At 38.9% G+C, this 17,289-nt stretch overlaps 1 protein-coding gene across 1 annotated transcript in view; it reads left to right on the top strand.

Annotated features, from left to right (window-relative positions):
* Positions 1-17,289, top strand: part of LOC127657910 (glutamate receptor ionotropic, kainate 2-like) — a 375,882-nt gene that overhangs the window by 91,475 nt on the left and 267,118 nt on the right. The window contains exons 2-3 of the mRNA XM_052146892.1: positions 13,519-13,686; positions 15,915-16,172. Coding sequence (XP_052002852.1) covers positions 13,519-13,686; positions 15,915-16,172 — 426 coding nt within the window. The remainder of the gene's footprint in view (positions 1-13,518; positions 13,687-15,914; positions 16,173-17,289) is intronic.

The following is a 17,289-nucleotide window of genomic DNA, read 5'->3' on the forward strand; positions in this document are numbered from 1 at the left end:
CTTCCTAGGGGGGGTGTAACAGAAAATAATTGAGAAGCACTGCTCTAAACCCAGACAAATATAGATCTCATCAAGCTGGACGACTTCGCGCTGACAGTCTTAAGCTCCGCCCAAAAGGAAGTCATCCAGGAAGTGGGTATGACTAGGTCATGCTTGGTCTGATCAGCTTAAAATTGAGCATGATACCAATGGGCCATTCCTGATTACACCAACATGGCAAATACAAGGCAGACGCTGTATTCAGTTACAAAATTGTATGTTATAGATATATGTTTATGCTTGTGAAAATGTACAATGAATTGATTCATGTGTACTGAAATATACTGGCATAACTTGTGCAATGGTAATATGTTTAGATGTAATTTTCTTGTACACGTGATCAATCAATGTTCCATTTTCAGTGGTAGGTTATTTGACACATTGAACATAGCCTAGGTTTGCCATCAATGTAGACATTGTGTGTACTTTCAATTCATCATGGTTCCAACAACCAATTAAAAAGATATTAACTGACATATTGTTTAATGTATTGCAGAGTTTGTTAATATATTTTTGAAACAAAGATAAGCAATATTGTGGTGGCCTGTAAATAAAAACTAGGATTATATCAAGTTTGTTGAGTTGATATATCATGCACTATATGTTAACATTGGGAATGTCCAAAATATTGTAATCATTATTAGTTCCACAGTATATGCCAAAACCACCATTCTGGTGTCCAATTGAGTTTAACAGAGGGTTGTCTGGACTGTAAGCAAAACAACGTGGAGCACTGTGAAAGTGGTAGACTTCAGTGCAAGTGGATTAACTTGATATGTTTGCAGGCAGCCATGTCTCTATTACAGCTATACTGCTATAATTATAGTATTGGATTGAAGCCGTTAAATCTAGCAAATAGAAGTGTAAACCCTGAACATTCATTAGGAAAATTTAAAACGATTTGTTGGTATTATGTAGTTAAATATTATAAAGTTCAAAGTGTGGCATTCTGTTGATATGTTCTTAGATGTTGTTTTTGCAATAAATTGCTTTATCTGCAAAATCTTAAATGATCAACCCACTTAAAGTCTTGACTTGACTTAAAGCAACATATGCCTGTCCGGCTGCAAAAAAGTTTTGTTCCCCGTCTGTCACTCAGTCGATGTTGTGTCGCTGAGTTGACACTAGGGGTCGCTCCTGCGGAGCACGGCCATCTCTGATTTTGAGAAAAGGCCAATGAGAATTGGCGTGTGGAATTTGCATGCCACTTCCCCGGACATACGGGTATAAAAGGAGTGACGCTGCAAATACACATCAGATATCTTTTTCGGAGGGACACCCCCCAGCTTGGACCGTTTATATTTGGCCCCCAGCCGAACGATTGCGTTCTTTTTACAGGGGAGAAAAATAGAGAGAAGGCCCCGGCTGGGCCAGCCAGTCCTTATACTTCTGAGCAGTTAGCTGTTCCCCCTAGGTGCAGGGGACCGCTTCATGCCTGCCAGTGTGTTGGGGGTAGTTATGCGACGGTTTGCTGCGCTGGCTACGAGGCACACAGAGGTTTGCCCATCTCGCACCGCTTGTCTGCGTAACTCGGTTCAGCTCTGTGCCGTTTTCCATGGGACCCCTAGTGTCAACTCAGCAACACAACGTCGACTGAGTGACAGACGGGGAACGTCTCGGTTACTGACGTAACCTCCGTTCCTTGATGGAGGGAACGAGACGTTGTGTTCCCGCTAGCCACAATACTGAACCATCCGCTGAAAGTGCCGGGTCTTTGGCTCGGCTCCTCAATGTGATACCTGATGTGTATTTGCAGTGTCACTCCTTTTATACCCGTATGTCCGGGGGAGTGGCATGCAAATTCCACACGCCAATTGTCATTGGCCTTTTCTCAAAATCAGAGATGGCCGTGCTCCGCAGGAGCGACCCCTAGTGTCAACTCAGCGACACAATGTCTCGTTCCCTCCATCAGGGAAAGGAGGTTACGTCAGTAACCGAGTATAGTGATATCACTGCTTCATTGATTGTGTAAGCCTGTACCAACTTTAATGGGAACTTCTAATGCATCCCACACTTCCTGTTGGATTAATTGGAGTGGAATTCATGATGTTTCTAGGTGGTGGTGTACATTTTCTAGTGGTATTCCCACCTTTATCATCATCAAACTGAACAAATACTACATTCACAATTATGTTGTTTGTATTAAGGCCATGTCTGTTACAGTACCACAGACAACATTTATAAACCCATCAGCCACGTCGATATTCTTAATTAACATGACATGCACCTTTACCTAATAGAAACGCTTCCGGTAAACAGGAATTAAATACTTTGTAAAAGTGTCCCTTTTTAAGTTGCATTTGTCCAGTTTCTCAAAATCCTGAGCCTCTACACAAATGTGGTCTGGGCAATATGCAATTATCATATCATAATTGATGTTATGCTCTTCCACTTGCGTATTTGTTGGGAAAATGTGTATAGCAGAAGAGGTTTGCCCAGTTTCCTTACTTTTGGGCACATTTAAGTCATTTTGTGATAGTGGGTAACTCTTCCTAAGTGTATGCAATCTATTAAATATTCTTTTTCTTTTTGTATAACAATGATTGTTAATTCTGACTGTGCGAATGTGCTGTTCCCTTAATCCAGTGGAGCATTTTGCAAATACAATGGTTTTCCTCTCACAGGTGACAATTGGAAAAACTCTCCCACAGCAATTATACTAACTTTACCAAATAGAGAGTAGTCATCTGTCTGCTTTATTTGTCTAAGCTTACCATGGACATGGTAGGCGGTCTTTTACCATAGAAATGTTATCTATAATCAGTATATGCATGTCACTAAATACCACACGCATTGTATTTACTTTTTCTTCTCCTACAGGTGTGTAAGGCAATTGTACATCTGTCCCGATTGAAAATGTACTATGGATGGTCTTGGCATCCGAGTTGAAAGCAGAAATTCCAGTAGGTGCTGTCAATAGAACAGAAAATTTGTCTGGTGCAGTTGTAATTTGTGATAATAATCTGGGTGATTCATAATAAAGCTCTGATTAAATGTGACTTTTAAGTTCCTGCTGCTCCAGTTACAAATACATGGTAAGGCTTTGGATTTTTACCTCTAACTTTCTCTAAGCACCACTGTCTTACTTGATAGAAAATATATTTTTCATAGATAACTTTTTTAATAATGTCAAGACAGGGCAGATTTTAAATTCTGAAGGGATTCTTGATATCTTACACAGTGTTGCTATGGAAACACAAAAAATAATTATTCCTTTTTATGTATATTCACATGTTTCTGAGGTACACACACATCAGAGATGTTGGATATTAGGCCTGGGCAAAAGTTAACACATGGGCTTGCCTGGGGAGCTCTGAAGTGCCAACTTTTGACAAACGTGGTGGGGTCAGTTTATTCTACGGTCACTAAACTTGCTACATATATTGTTCTCATCAAGCCAGACAACTTATAAAATTACAGCCATTAGCTCCACTCAACAGGAAGTCAGCTATTTTGGATTGAATGTGCATTTTTTGAATATTGCAGGCCTTGAACTTTTGAATACTCCTCCTAGGGGTTTCATGTGACTGGCACCAAACCTAGGCAATATTATGCCAAGATATTGAAGATGCTAAATTGTGAACGTATTTGTGATATATTGAATGGTGTTGCCATGGCGAGGCATTAAATTAAAGGCACAAATGTGAAACAGGACGTTCCTAATATCTCATGTGTGCATTGTATGATTTTGATGAACAATTAGCTTTATGTTTGGTAATATTGGCTGATCACATTTATGTGGCTATTATGAGTTGGGGTCATAGCACCATCAACTGGCACCAGGAAGTAAGGCAATTTTAACAGACCTCTTGTGTTTACATTAATTGCTCCACAATTCTTTAGAATAATGCGAAGACACTGCTGGAGTAACATTTTAAGTTTATTCATTGCAACACATGAATTGTTATTATTCCTTTCTTCCTATATTTGGGTGTACACTTAAATGGTTGTAACTCGTGAATGCTAGGGAGTACAGCCCTAAGCCTGGTCTATTTTTAAAGAAGACAATTGGCAGTTCATTGTGCGAGTGAAAAGTGCAAGTTTTTAAAGTGAAATAAAAAAGTTGTAAGTAAATGTAATGTAATTTTATTGTAATGAAAATGTTTGTTTTTAAATAAATAAAATATACTAAAAAATATCCACTGAAATGTAAAAATAATAGAAAGCCACATGTCTGCTCCAGTTCTATTCAAAATTTTAGGTTGATATATAAAAATGACCTTTTGTTGGCAAATTTCAGAGGCTGTACTAGAAATATCCAGTACAGCACAGCCAAGCTCCATTGGTGAATGATTCCCAAAATAACACATCTGCACAATAGATGTTTTTTCACAGACTGTAATGATACGTTTACACCTTATTTATCAGCGCAAATCTCAAATATTTTTGTTTTTATATTATACATTTTTTAAATATTGAGTATAAATGTATAACATTATGTTTATTGTTATATTTCCCTGAAATTAGTTTTAAAAAAGGAATTACCACAGCTGTGAGTGGGTTTTGATTACAGCTGCTGAGAGAGTGACATTAAATTGGTCATCTTCTCCCATCTGACTTGCTTGATCCACCGCAAACATTTTTTCCTCTTCTGGAAATTCATTCGAATTTAACAGTGGATTTTTTCTGTTGGTCTTGGAGCAAATGGGTAAGTGAAAATAATATTTGCTGTGATTTTCCATTCACTCCCATTCACCGCTGTCGAAGTTCACCCTGCAATCATTTACTTCTCTGTTCCAAAACCCAGAGTGTGAATAAGCTCTACTATCTGAATAACTCGGTAGGAATTTGCATAAAAACACAAAGGAAACAAAACCACTTGTCTGACCATGTCCTGATATGATTTTGAGAACAATCTGTGCTTGACGTGGGGGGTAACGCAATACATGCACTTCTATAATTTTCTCTACAGCATACAGGTGTCCTGAAAATATATGCTACCTATCAGAATGTGCTACCAACGCTATAAACACATTAGGGTTTGGGGTAGGGCTTAGTACAGCCTCAAGCCAATTTCACAATCTTGAGCGAGTCATGAGCATAGTGTAATCTTAACTATAGCATAACTGCAGCCGCAGACTCGACAGGGCTTTTACTCTGGAATCATTTCTATAGCGTCACAGCAGCGGCTCTCTACAGAAAAATACTGTGATTTCTATGTTATTAAGGTGAGAATTGATTTTAATAAAGACCATAACTTATAAAATGGTTATCAGGAGTGAGTCATTGATAAGTATTACAAACTTGATCATCGTGAAATCTTATTTAAATAAGAAGGACGACCACATTTGCACCTAAAAGTTAAACAATATAGCAGTTTGTGTCACGATTCCCTTGTTGTCTGCCCCGTGTTTCACTAGTCTTTGTCACAAACTCCAATTCCCATGATTCCCGGCCCTCATCACTGCCAACCCTGTGTCATTGTTCTCACCTGATTGTCGTTTGTCATCATCATGTCTCGTGTGTATTTAAACCCTGCTGTTTCTCCATTCCCCTGTCGATCGTTGATGAATGTAGATGTTTCTATGTTATCTTTGCCCTTCGTGGATGTTTCCCCAGCCTGTTTACTCTTTTGATGTTTTTCGTGTTTTGGTTTTATTTTCCCATCGTGGATGTTTCATTTGTTCCTGTCTTGTTTGTTGTTCTTCATCTTTCAATAAAGAAACCGCATTTAGATCCTCACCCCTCATCTTCCTTCGTCTGCCATCATAACAGAACGATCGACCCTAATGGATCTAGCGGCGTTCTTCATGGAACTAACTCGGATGGACTTAAACATTCGTGAGTACTCCCACTTCTTCTCCTGCGTGGCCGGCCACACCGGTTGGGATGACAACCTCCTGAAAGTCGTTTATAGGATCGGTGTACCTAAACACCGATGTTACGATTTGCCAGAGATTGGAGACTACACCTGGCAGGAGTATGTGGAGCTCATTGTGGAGACTTTTGCTACAGAGGAACCTCTCTCAATCCCTGGTGCAGCTTCAGGACATGCCACGCCAGCCACGGTCAGCAAGCCAGAGCCCACGCCAGCCACGGTCAGCGAGCCAGAGCCCACGACAGCCACGGTCAGCGAGCCTGAGCCCACGCCTGCCTCGGTCAGTGATCCAGCGTTGTCAGCCTTGCCCGCCCGGAAGAGGAGGAGAAGAGGGAAGGCTTCTGCTCCCCAGCCTCTGCCTGCCATGGCTCCATCCCCAGAACCTCCTGCGGCTCTGCCCTCTGTGTCCAACAAACCAGAGCTCACGCATACCACGGCCAACAAGCCAATGCCTGCAGCCCCGAACGTCAGTGAGCCAGTGCCTGTAGCCTCAAACGTCAGTGAGCCAGTGCCTGTAGCCTCGAACCTCAGTGAGCCAGTGCCTGTAGCCTCGAACGTCAGTGAGCCAATGCCTGAAGCCTCGAACGTCAGTGAGCCAGTGTCTGAAGCCTCGAACGTCAGTGAGCCAGTGCCTGTAGTCCCGACCGTCCCAGAGCCAGCGCCAGTTGCCTTGACCGTCCCAGAGCCAGCGCTGGCTTCTACGCCACCGCCTCCCTCAGCTCCGCCTCCAGAGCCTTCTACACCACAGCCTCCCGAGCCACCCTCAGCTCCGCCTCCTGACCCTCCCTCTGCTCCACCTTCTGAGCCTCCCACAGCTCTGCCCCCTGAGCCTCCCTCGGCTCTGCCTCCAGAACCCTTCATGGCCCTGCCTTCCACGGATCCGCCTCCTGAGCCTCCCTCAGCTCCGCCTACTTAGCCTCCCTCGACTCCGCCTCCCGAGCCTCCGCCTGCCTCGGCTCAGTCTCCTGAGTCTTCCACGGCTCTGCCCTCCATGGCTCCGCCACCAGAAACTTTCATGGCTCTGCCTACCACGGCTCCGCCCTCAGAGTTCCCCATGGCTGTGGTCCTGAGGCCGACTCCCAGGCCTCCCGAACCTGTCCTTGTCCTGTGGTCGCCTCCCAGGCCTCCTGAACCTGTCCTTGCTCTGAGGCCAACTCCCAGGCCACCTAAACCTGTCCCTGTCCTGCGGCCACCTCCCAGGCCTCCTGAACCTGTCCTTGCTCTGTGGCCAGCTCCCAGGCCACCTAAACCTGTCCCTGTCCTGTGGCCGCTTCCCAGGCCTCCTGAACCTGTCCTTGCTCTGTGGCCAACTCCCAGGCCACCTGACCCAGTCCCCGTCTTGTGGCCTCCTTGGACTGCCTACCTGCCCTCTGTGCCCCCGTGGACTGCCCGTCTGCTCCTTGTGCCTCCTTGGACTGCCTGTCTGCCCCTTGTGCCCCCGTGGACTGCCTGTCTGCCCCTTGTGCCTCCTTGGACTGCCTGTCTGCCCCTTTGTGCCCCTTGGACTGTCTGCTTGCCCTCTGTGCCCCCCTGGGCTGCCTGTCTGCCCCTTTGTGCTCCTTGGACTGTCTCTTTGCCCCTTGTGCCCCCATTGGACTGTCTGTTTGCCCCTTGTGCTAGCCCTTCACTCCTTGGACAATTTTGTTTTTGTTTTTATGGGTTTTTTCATTTTCTTTAGGATCGTCTAGAATCCGCTCCTTTGAGGGGGGGTCATGTCACGATTCCCTTGTTGTCTGCCACGTGTTTCACTAGTCTTTGTCACAAATTCCCATGATTCCCGGCCCTCATCACTGCCAACCCTGTGTCATTGTTCTCACCTGATTGTCGTTTGTCATCATCATGTCTCGTGTGTATTTAAACCCTGCTGTTTCTACATTCCCCTGTCGATCATTGATGAATGTAGATGTTTCTATGTTATCTTTGCCCTTCGTGGATGTTTCCCCAGCCTGTTTACTCTTTTGATGTTTTTCGTGTTTTGGTTTTGTTTTCCCATCGTGGATGTTTCATTTGTTCCTGTCTTGTTTGTTTTTCTTCATCTTTCAATAAAGAAACCGCATTTAGATCCTCATCCCTCGTCTTCCTTCGTCTGCCATCATAACAGTTTGTTCATCTCCACGTCCACAATCACTTCCACAATCAGTCTGGTATCATCCATTGTTAAATACGAATGAGATAAGTTTTGAATTTTATGACATCACGGTCTGTCACGTGCATGTGTTTACAAGTGAAAGCAAACTCGGCTGTGATTGGGTATTGCTGAAACGTATGGACCTGTTATATGTTTAATAGTGCATAAAAGAGTTTTATGTTTTAAAGTTTTTTTATCTCATATTTTCAGGCTCATAAGTTGTAGTTTACTGTAGTTTTAAATGATAAACCGTACTTTTGAATTCCTTGTTATCACACAACAGAACTGTAGCCTATTGCTTGGCAGAGTTACGATAAATTACCCACCGATTTTTATTTTATTTTTTTTACAAGCCGAGTCTGTGTTGTTTTACCTATCAGGGGACACTAATTGTTCTCCTTACAAGAACTCTTTAGAGAGAAAACAATACAACAACGGTCTCAGAATTTAGCTGAAAAACAAACTCTCCAACATTTTTACATTGAAAGTGGAAGCTGTAAATTTCCTTACCTTTCGTTTGTTTCCCGCAGGTTCTGCAACACTTTTATTTGGATAAAATGCCTTTGTCTCCATTGCTGTTTCTTGCAGAGATTGCAAATGCATACAAATAACTTGACTTTGGATACAATATATAGCCATGACCCTCCTCCAAAATATGTGTGATACATGTGAAGTACATGATTTGTGAAATGCATGAATAGACACAAAGGGATATTGATGGGGATACATTGTATGTCAACACACAAGATGAGGAATGTTTGCATAGTTATACAAACCACTTCTAATCCCTTCATATCCTGACTTTGCAAGAAGGTAATTTTTGTGTCTGTGCTACATGCTAATGCTTGCAGATGCAAGACAATAATTTGTTTGTTCATCAATTTGTTTTTGTTTTCTATATGATTTTAAATATTTGTTGACGTTTTTAGAAAATAAACTCCCTTAAAGCACACTTTTTACACTCTAAAATTTAATTAAGTAATAATAAATAAATTTTTTATTAATTAATTGAAAATGAATACCCAAAAGTGTGCATCGCAGAAGAATTGTATAATTTGTTTTTTCTGAACGTCATTAACATGCCTACCACATTGCAAATTATTATTTAGCCTATTTTTATGAAGTACACATTTGAATTTCTTGAAAACAAACATCAATTTGTGTACATTTTTTTAAATTAACTGAACTTATATATGCACGTTTTATTAAAGGTGTGGTATGTGATTTTCTTTTTTGACCATTTTTTCAAAATAACTTGAAATCCTATTCCTAACCCACTTACTGGCTGTAAATTAGAAGCACTGAAATGAAAATTAAGCAATTTAATCATCTGTGGAACGGGCAGGACTCGAAAAACTCCAGCCAATCATTTTCAAGACCATCTAGAATCATTGGACAGAAAATGTGTCAATCAAACGGTCGTACCATGCCCCCTCCCCTGGCGGCGTGTCCCGTTCGTGCGCATACTCAAAGGTCGTGACCCAGTAACAGGAAGCGATTGTATTTATGTATGGAGAATAGAGCTTTTATAGTGCTAGTGGGGTTGTTCCACATTTCTATGAATCCTGTTTTGAATAGAAGACCGCTGTACAGACGCCAGGGCTGGCGATGTTCTTTTTTTTACAGTTATGAGAAAATCAGCTCTACACCTTTCAAGAGTGGTATGCGAACCCTCCTCCTGCTGTGTCAACAATTTGCTCTGAAAAATTGTCTGACAGGTGAATGCACTGTTTGACTAGTGAGTCTAGAACACTGCTAGAACACTGCGCATCTGAGTTTTCGCTCGTGCATGATTGCGCGTCCATGTTTTTCGAATGGGTGGAGTCAGGGCCAGCGTTGGAGGAGAGAAGGTAGGACCTTAGAGTTGTGTATTTTCAAAATCTGCCGGCCGTTTTGCAAATCACATACCCCACCTTTAATTTGAATGTGTTAAAGATTACTCAATACAATATTATTTAATTATCTGTGGTGAGGATGAAATGGATGGCAGTACAATTTTAAATCTTTTGGGAATAAAATTATTGACTGTATTCTGTACTGATTGTATTCTGTATACACACAATTAAATACCATACTTTACAATCAAACTAACACTGCTGTCTCTGGAAATAAGTACTTTCTGCTAGTACATTATAAGGGGCAACATTGTTCTTTGGGAAAATGACACCACAAGTAAGCCAGCAGTCATTTTGCTAATAAATAAATGCATTTTGCACAATGAATACGGAAATGGTTTTTAGGTACTTTTGTTTACATCATCATAGTTGTAAATGTGTTCTTAAAAAGAAAATGTACTTTTGGCCAGGCTAATCTGATTTAGTTGTAAACTAGAATTAGGCCTGCACAATTAATTTTAATTAGATTAAAATCACTAAATTGCCTTGTGTGGTTATTCAAATGCTAAAGACTAGATAAATTACATATATAGTATGTATGTACTGCTTGCTTCAAAGTGATGGGGTGGCACACTTTTGTCTGTAGTCATAAACTGCAAGAACACATTTCGTAATCTTTTTTAATAATAATTGCAATGTGACTTTTTTGACCAACTTTTCCCATAACAGAGAGAATGTTATTTTTATTTATTTATGTATTATTATTATTATTTCATTAATTATTGTTTTATTCATTTTAGGTGAAAAGATACATAAGGAACGTGTAAAAATCCTGCATTCCCTGTACATTTTAAATATAAAGGTTTGTGCAGATGTGTTGTGCACATGCAACAGATGTTCATAAAGTAAGTGGAAGTTGAAAGGTATTGAACAGAGACACAGTGATGATATTATACACAAGTTACAGATTAACAATAAAAAAAATCTGTTCAACAAACAAATGCAAAAAAGAGATGACAGTTTGGTTAACTTATAACTTGTAAATTTAGACTTCTGGAAATGAAATATAATTAAAAAAATACTCCGAAATCATATAGACAGATATGCTTACAAAAGTCCAGATACTGAAAAATGTTTCCCTTTGTTGGTTTATTTAATGGTTTATTAAGGGTCTATTTAATCACTAATAAGTCATTTACAAATGCATTATGAACCACTGATATACAGTTAAATGTCATAAATATAAAAGGATGACTTTCATGCAAAAACTTCCAATTAGTGAACATTTTAAGTTACATTTGAAAAATGCCTATAAATACACTTAGCCATACTTTAGTCAAAAGCATAAAATGCCCAATTCATGATTTATGTCACAATGCGGCACTAATCGACTATTATAATGAGATTAAAAGGAAGGGTTATGTAATTTTGTGTTTCATGACTGTAATGTCTTGATTCACTTGTGTTGCCACTTTGCTTGTCATGATGATGTGAAAAGAGTGCTGTCCCAACTTAATGTCCTAGTAATGTAAAGTCCTCTACAAAAACACTTTTCAGATCTTCATGTTCATTTACAGCATATATCATATAATAAAGACTGATGATCATTAAACCAGACTCAACTTTATGTATATATGCTATTATGTTGACAACTATATAAATGCTTCATATGTGTCCACTTTACATTTAGATCCATTTTTGTTAGTTATTAATGATGAACAAGTATTATTAAGCATTTATAACATGTGAGGTAAACTGGCTCACTGTTTGGCAAGTATTTTATTTAATGAAATGTACTTTTTATTCATGTTGTTATAACTGTATATCAGTGCTTTATAATGCATATTACATGACTTATTAATCATTAATGAACTCCTTTGTAAACCAAGAAATTGACAATTCTCTGTAAGGAACTAATTCATTATATCCTACAAGCCCAAATTTATTACAGTCAGAGATTATTCTATGAGATGATGGCTATTTCTCAATGGAAAGTTTGACGTCACCTGTCCAGTTTTTGTCTGTTATAAAGGATGTCAGTCGATGAAATCTGGTAACCCTCTGTTTTCATGCTGAAAATCAATTTCAAGTCTTTGTTCTACATATCAGTCTGCTTCTCTACAATAATCAAAGCTCTGTGCTTTAGTGGTGAATTTTATATATGTAGGAATAATGAATTATCCAATATATATTGCGAAACTTGGCATTACAACAATTCATACTTCTGAGTCTATTTATTTTAAATCTTGAAGCTGTCTTCAATCTATCTCAATGGTAAATTTCAGAATAGAAAATAGAAAAGAGAGATTTTGTTGCATAAAGGGAAGGGTGTTTGTTATTTTATCTTGTATTCTCTCTTCATGATTCCACTTTTTGAAACTTTTGGATTGGATGTTTCCTCTGTAAGGATGTTCAGGCACCAAATTATAGTACTTAACTGCTTACCTCCTAGTTAATTTATATATATATATATATATATATTTTTTTTTTCAAATGTATTAAGTGAAACAACATAGGACTGGTAATGAGGGAAAACTTCCACAGTATTGTTTTCTATTACTTCCAACAAAACAGAATGTCAGTAAGAACAAGAAACATGCACAAAGGTAGGCATTATACAACAACTATAATATTATTATTTTAATAATAAATAGTTGAGAATTATTTCAACAGTAGACAGAGATGTCTTGAGTGTTTGTGGCAGTGAACTGCTCTTATTTGTGCTGTCTTGAGGGATGATTTAAATGATGGAGCCTCCAGTGAGTGTAAGTAAAACATTGAGCAGAGCTTTACTCTGACATATGGTGAGTCAATGGGGCAAACTGCTGAGTGACCCAAGCAAAACACTTCAATCTCTCTATTCTATGCTTCACTGCTCCCTGGGGCTTGATTGATTGATTCGCCAGCCAATCAGAACACATCACTCCGCAACACTAAAGGCATCCATTTATCTACAACCTGTCAAGCACACTCACAAATGGAAAGCTGTTATGTTGCTTAGTGCTCTAAAAAAAACCTTCTGCAAATAACTGAAATTTATATTTATTAAATGCTTGAAAGAGTTCAGCCAAAGAAAGTTGTCATTTTATTTTCCCCTTTCAACTTCTTAAATTATTTTGCACTGATCTTTGACATTCATTGCACTTCAGTAACCTACATACTTTGATGTCTTATTGCCTATATTTGTATGATTTGTTCATATACCCACACTATATTAAATATATCTAGCTCATTTTAACATTGCACTTGAATACCGTTTTCGAAAATATGTTTGTTATATGTTTTGCACGCCAGTCACAAAACATTCACTTTGACTAATTTCAAAATGATTTAATTACTATTCATAGGTAATTATACATAAAGTGTGGTTCTAGCACACATGCATTTTTGTGCATTTGGATATTAACTGAAACTTACAATATCAACATAATAAGTATGTACAACTTTAGCAATGTACAAGTGTTTAGAAATGACATTCATAGTATTTTAAAATCATGTGTTAATTTCAATAATAAATGAGATAAAGTATATTACATACAATATATAAAAATACTTTGAGAAATATTTGAAATATACATTTTATATATACTGTGTATACACACACACACACATATATATATATATTAATTATGCAAATGTAAATAATAGTAGTGATTGGTAAAACTGACTGTTTCTCTCATTTTCACTATTTCTTTTAGGTGGGATATTTGAATCGATCGAAAGTGGTCCATCAGGTGCTGAAGAACTTGCCTTTAAGTTTGCTTTAAATACAATCAACAGGAACAGAACTTTACTGCCAAACACTACACTAACATATGACATCCAAAGGATAAACATCCATGACAGTTTTGAGGCCTCCAGAAAAGGTAAAGCTATCTCCAGCAGTCTGCTGTCTTTAGAGAGGTAGAGAGTGATCAGATCAGAGAGTGAATGTGCTGTGAGAAATAATGTAGTATGTGGGCTTTACATTTAATTTATTTAACCAAAAGAAAACATCAGTACACCTGTCTGGTGCATAGATACAGATCATTTATTTGTTTCAGGTGATGAGTCAGATGGGTGATTCAGTAAACTGGTGATACCGCTGAGACACATTCACAAACTACAGTCGTCTGTCATTTACACACTGGGGTAACCCCACCCCCAATCCCAGACCCCTAACAACACCCCAGTGGTCACACATGATTATAGACAAAAAAAATTTAATAATCACACCCATTAACCACTACACCTCTCTCTACACTGCCCCTTCCCGAGAGCCCTCCAAAAATGCCAGATATTTGCCCTATTTCCCCACAAACAAGTCCAAACTCCCATGAGTTCTAGATGACCCTTCTTCAAAAGCTGTCAGCCTCCCAATCTCCGAGCACCACTCCTGAAATGGGGGGCGCTCCAGCCAAATTCTCTCCCCTTAAATCTATTTGTCTGGTAATCATGACACTGGTTAGGACCCAATTTTTTATGTGCTTATTCCCTATACTGATGATTGCCCCAAAACAAAATTTAACTACCCAATTCATCACACATACAACTCTGAACTTTCAACCAAAATTCTTGGATCTTAACACACCACCAAAAAACATGGGTCATGCAGCTATAAAAATAGTTAAAAAAATCAGCGATTTGGGAATCCCAAAATGTTGAACCAAATTTTTAAGGATCTTCACAATCCACTCTGACCAGCAGAACGGGGACTTATTAATACATTAATTTGGGTTCAGCAATATGCTCGAGGCAACATTTGAATAAATACAGAATTAAACACATTTGTCCATACCCTGTGCAAATACAAGATAACGGGGTGTAACTTAACTTCTCTGGTTAGTTTGATAGAAAGGCTTTGCAATGGCGAAATAGGGGCAAGAACTTTCTGTTCAATACAAAACCAGGGAGGGGCGCTCTCAGGTGGAAATGACCAATGAGCCAAATATCTGAGACAGAATGCATAATAATAAAACACAGTCGTGGATAGGGCTAGCCCACCTTTGTCATTCACATGCCAATGCATTTTACTGAAATGTAATCTGGGACATTTACCATTCCAAATGAAGAAATTCGCTACGCTATCAAATTGCTTGAAATAAGAGAGGGGAACATCTATAGGGAGAGACTATAGCAGGTAGTTGAATTTTGAAATACAATTCATTTTAATAACATTAACCTTCCCAATCATAGATACATGTAATGAAGACAGTAATGATCCTATACACAATGTCCTGGGGATATACATGTGAATTTATAGACAGTTTGTCTATAATTTAATGAAGAAAAGTCTGTTGTTCTGGGCTTTGAGTCACTTTCTTATGGGGTAAAGATTGCTCTGGTATGCAGCTAACCTCCCCTGCTTGGAATGTCACTGAGGTCCACAAGTTGCTGGACCTTGTAAAGACAGTTTAAAGGCTTGATAATGATCAGTGGGGGAGCAGACATAATGGAGTCAGCTTGGGCCTACTTGGACCTTTGCTTGTTACAGTCTTGAGACATCTGTTGGCTTATTCATTAAATAATAAATAATTGTGTGTCTGATTGGTCCAGATGCTACAATAATCAAAATAACAAAGTTGTCAAAAAAAATTCTAAAGTTCTAAACATTTGACCCTTTGCAACTTCTTCCACAGCCCATTTTGCAGTGACTTAAAAATCACTAGAAAAAAATACCAATTCAAATTAGATCACAAATACGATAGTAAATACATAATAATAATAATAATTATAAAAAAAAAACATTACCCCATGAATTTTTTAAACAAATCTCATAAATGTTTTTCATAAAATGGCTACAACAGTGATTGTCATGGAAATTATTTGATGTTCAACTATTTTTTCAGATTTTGCACAAATAGATCATACAGATCTATTTATGTTTATTCTAATTATTTTATAGTTTTTTTCTTAAAACACAAACATGCTAAATATTAAATAATAATTGAATGTCTCTTATTTAATGAAATTTCATATTAATATATTATTTTGAACAATAACACTACTTAATAGCATGTTATGTCTTCAATTTTCTATAGATTTTTACTTTAAACACAACAACTCATATATAAATCCTAATTTAATATTTATTTCATTATGTTTCTGCCTGCAGCGTGTGACCAGCTCTCTCTTGGTGTGGCTGCCATCTTTGGCCCCTCCCACAGCTCCTCTGCGAATGCGGTGCAGTCCATCTGTAATGCTTTGGGGGTTCCACACATCCAGACCAAGTGGAAGCACCAGGTGTCAGACAACCGCGATTCATTCTACGTCAGTCTGTATCCGGACTTCTCCTCCATCAGCAGAGCTATTCTCGACCTGGTGCACTTCTTCAAGTGGAAAACGGTCACTGTGGTTTACGATGACAGTACAGGTGAGCGCTTGCATGTTTATGAATGATTTCTCTCCAGCAGTCCGTGGGCAGACTGACCCTTTGGCCTGGACCATGCACCATTTCCTGGTCTCCGTCTGGTCTACAGTATGGCCACCCCAGCTTGACAAGCTCTGTTAGAACAGTCAGCAGCAAGTGCTAGCACAGTGAGGGGTACATATGCCATATGCCAGAGGTCACCACAGGAGCAGACATGCCAACTATGGGTTCACTGCCAGATTTCCCAGAGCTTTCACTCAGCCTTATTCAGAGTTCTGTACAGAAATGATACACTACTATACTGTGACTAACTGTAAAAATAGATAAAGACTAAGACAAACAAAGACTAAAGCACATTGCTTAGGTGAAGTAGAAACTGTTCAGCAATACAGGCAATTACACGTTAGTAAAGTTTAAGAGTTAGTTGGCAATTTATGATTATTATTATTATTATTAATTATTTTAATTTATTCAAACACATCATGGCTAGTATTAACAGTGATTGTATCGGCATACACTTCACTTCTACCGGTCGGTTTTTATAAAAAAAATTATAATTAATGTATTGAAACACTAAAAAACCAATATATATATATACAGTGAGGAAAATAAGTATTTGAACACCCTGCTATTTTGCAAGTTCTCCCACTTGGAAATCATGGAGGGGTCTGAAATTGTCATCGTAGGTGCATGTCCACTGTGAGAGACATAATCTAAAAAAAAAAATCCAGAAATCACAATGTATGATTTTTTTACTATTTATTTGTATGATACAGCTGCAAATAAGTATTTGAACACCTGTCTATCAGCTAGAATTCTGACCCTCAAAGACCTGTTAGTCTGCCTTTAAAATGTCCACCTCCACTCCATTTATTATCCTAAATTAGATGCACCTGTTTGAGGTCGTTAGCTGCATAAAGACACCTGTCCACCCCATACAATCAGTAAGAATCCAACTACTAACATGGCCAAGACCAAAGAGCTGTCCAAAGACACTAGAGACAAAATTGTACACCTCCACAAGGCTGGAAAGGGCTACGGGGAAATTGCCAAGCAGCTTGGTGAAAAAAGGTCCACTGTTGGAGCAATCATTAGAAAATGGAAGAAGCTAAACATGACT

The sequence above is a fragment of the Xyrauchen texanus genome, chromosome 17, assembly GCF_025860055.1.
Source record: "Xyrauchen texanus isolate HMW12.3.18 chromosome 17, RBS_HiC_50CHRs, whole genome shotgun sequence".
Lineage (NCBI taxonomy): Eukaryota > Metazoa > Chordata > Actinopteri > Cypriniformes > Catostomidae > Xyrauchen > Xyrauchen texanus.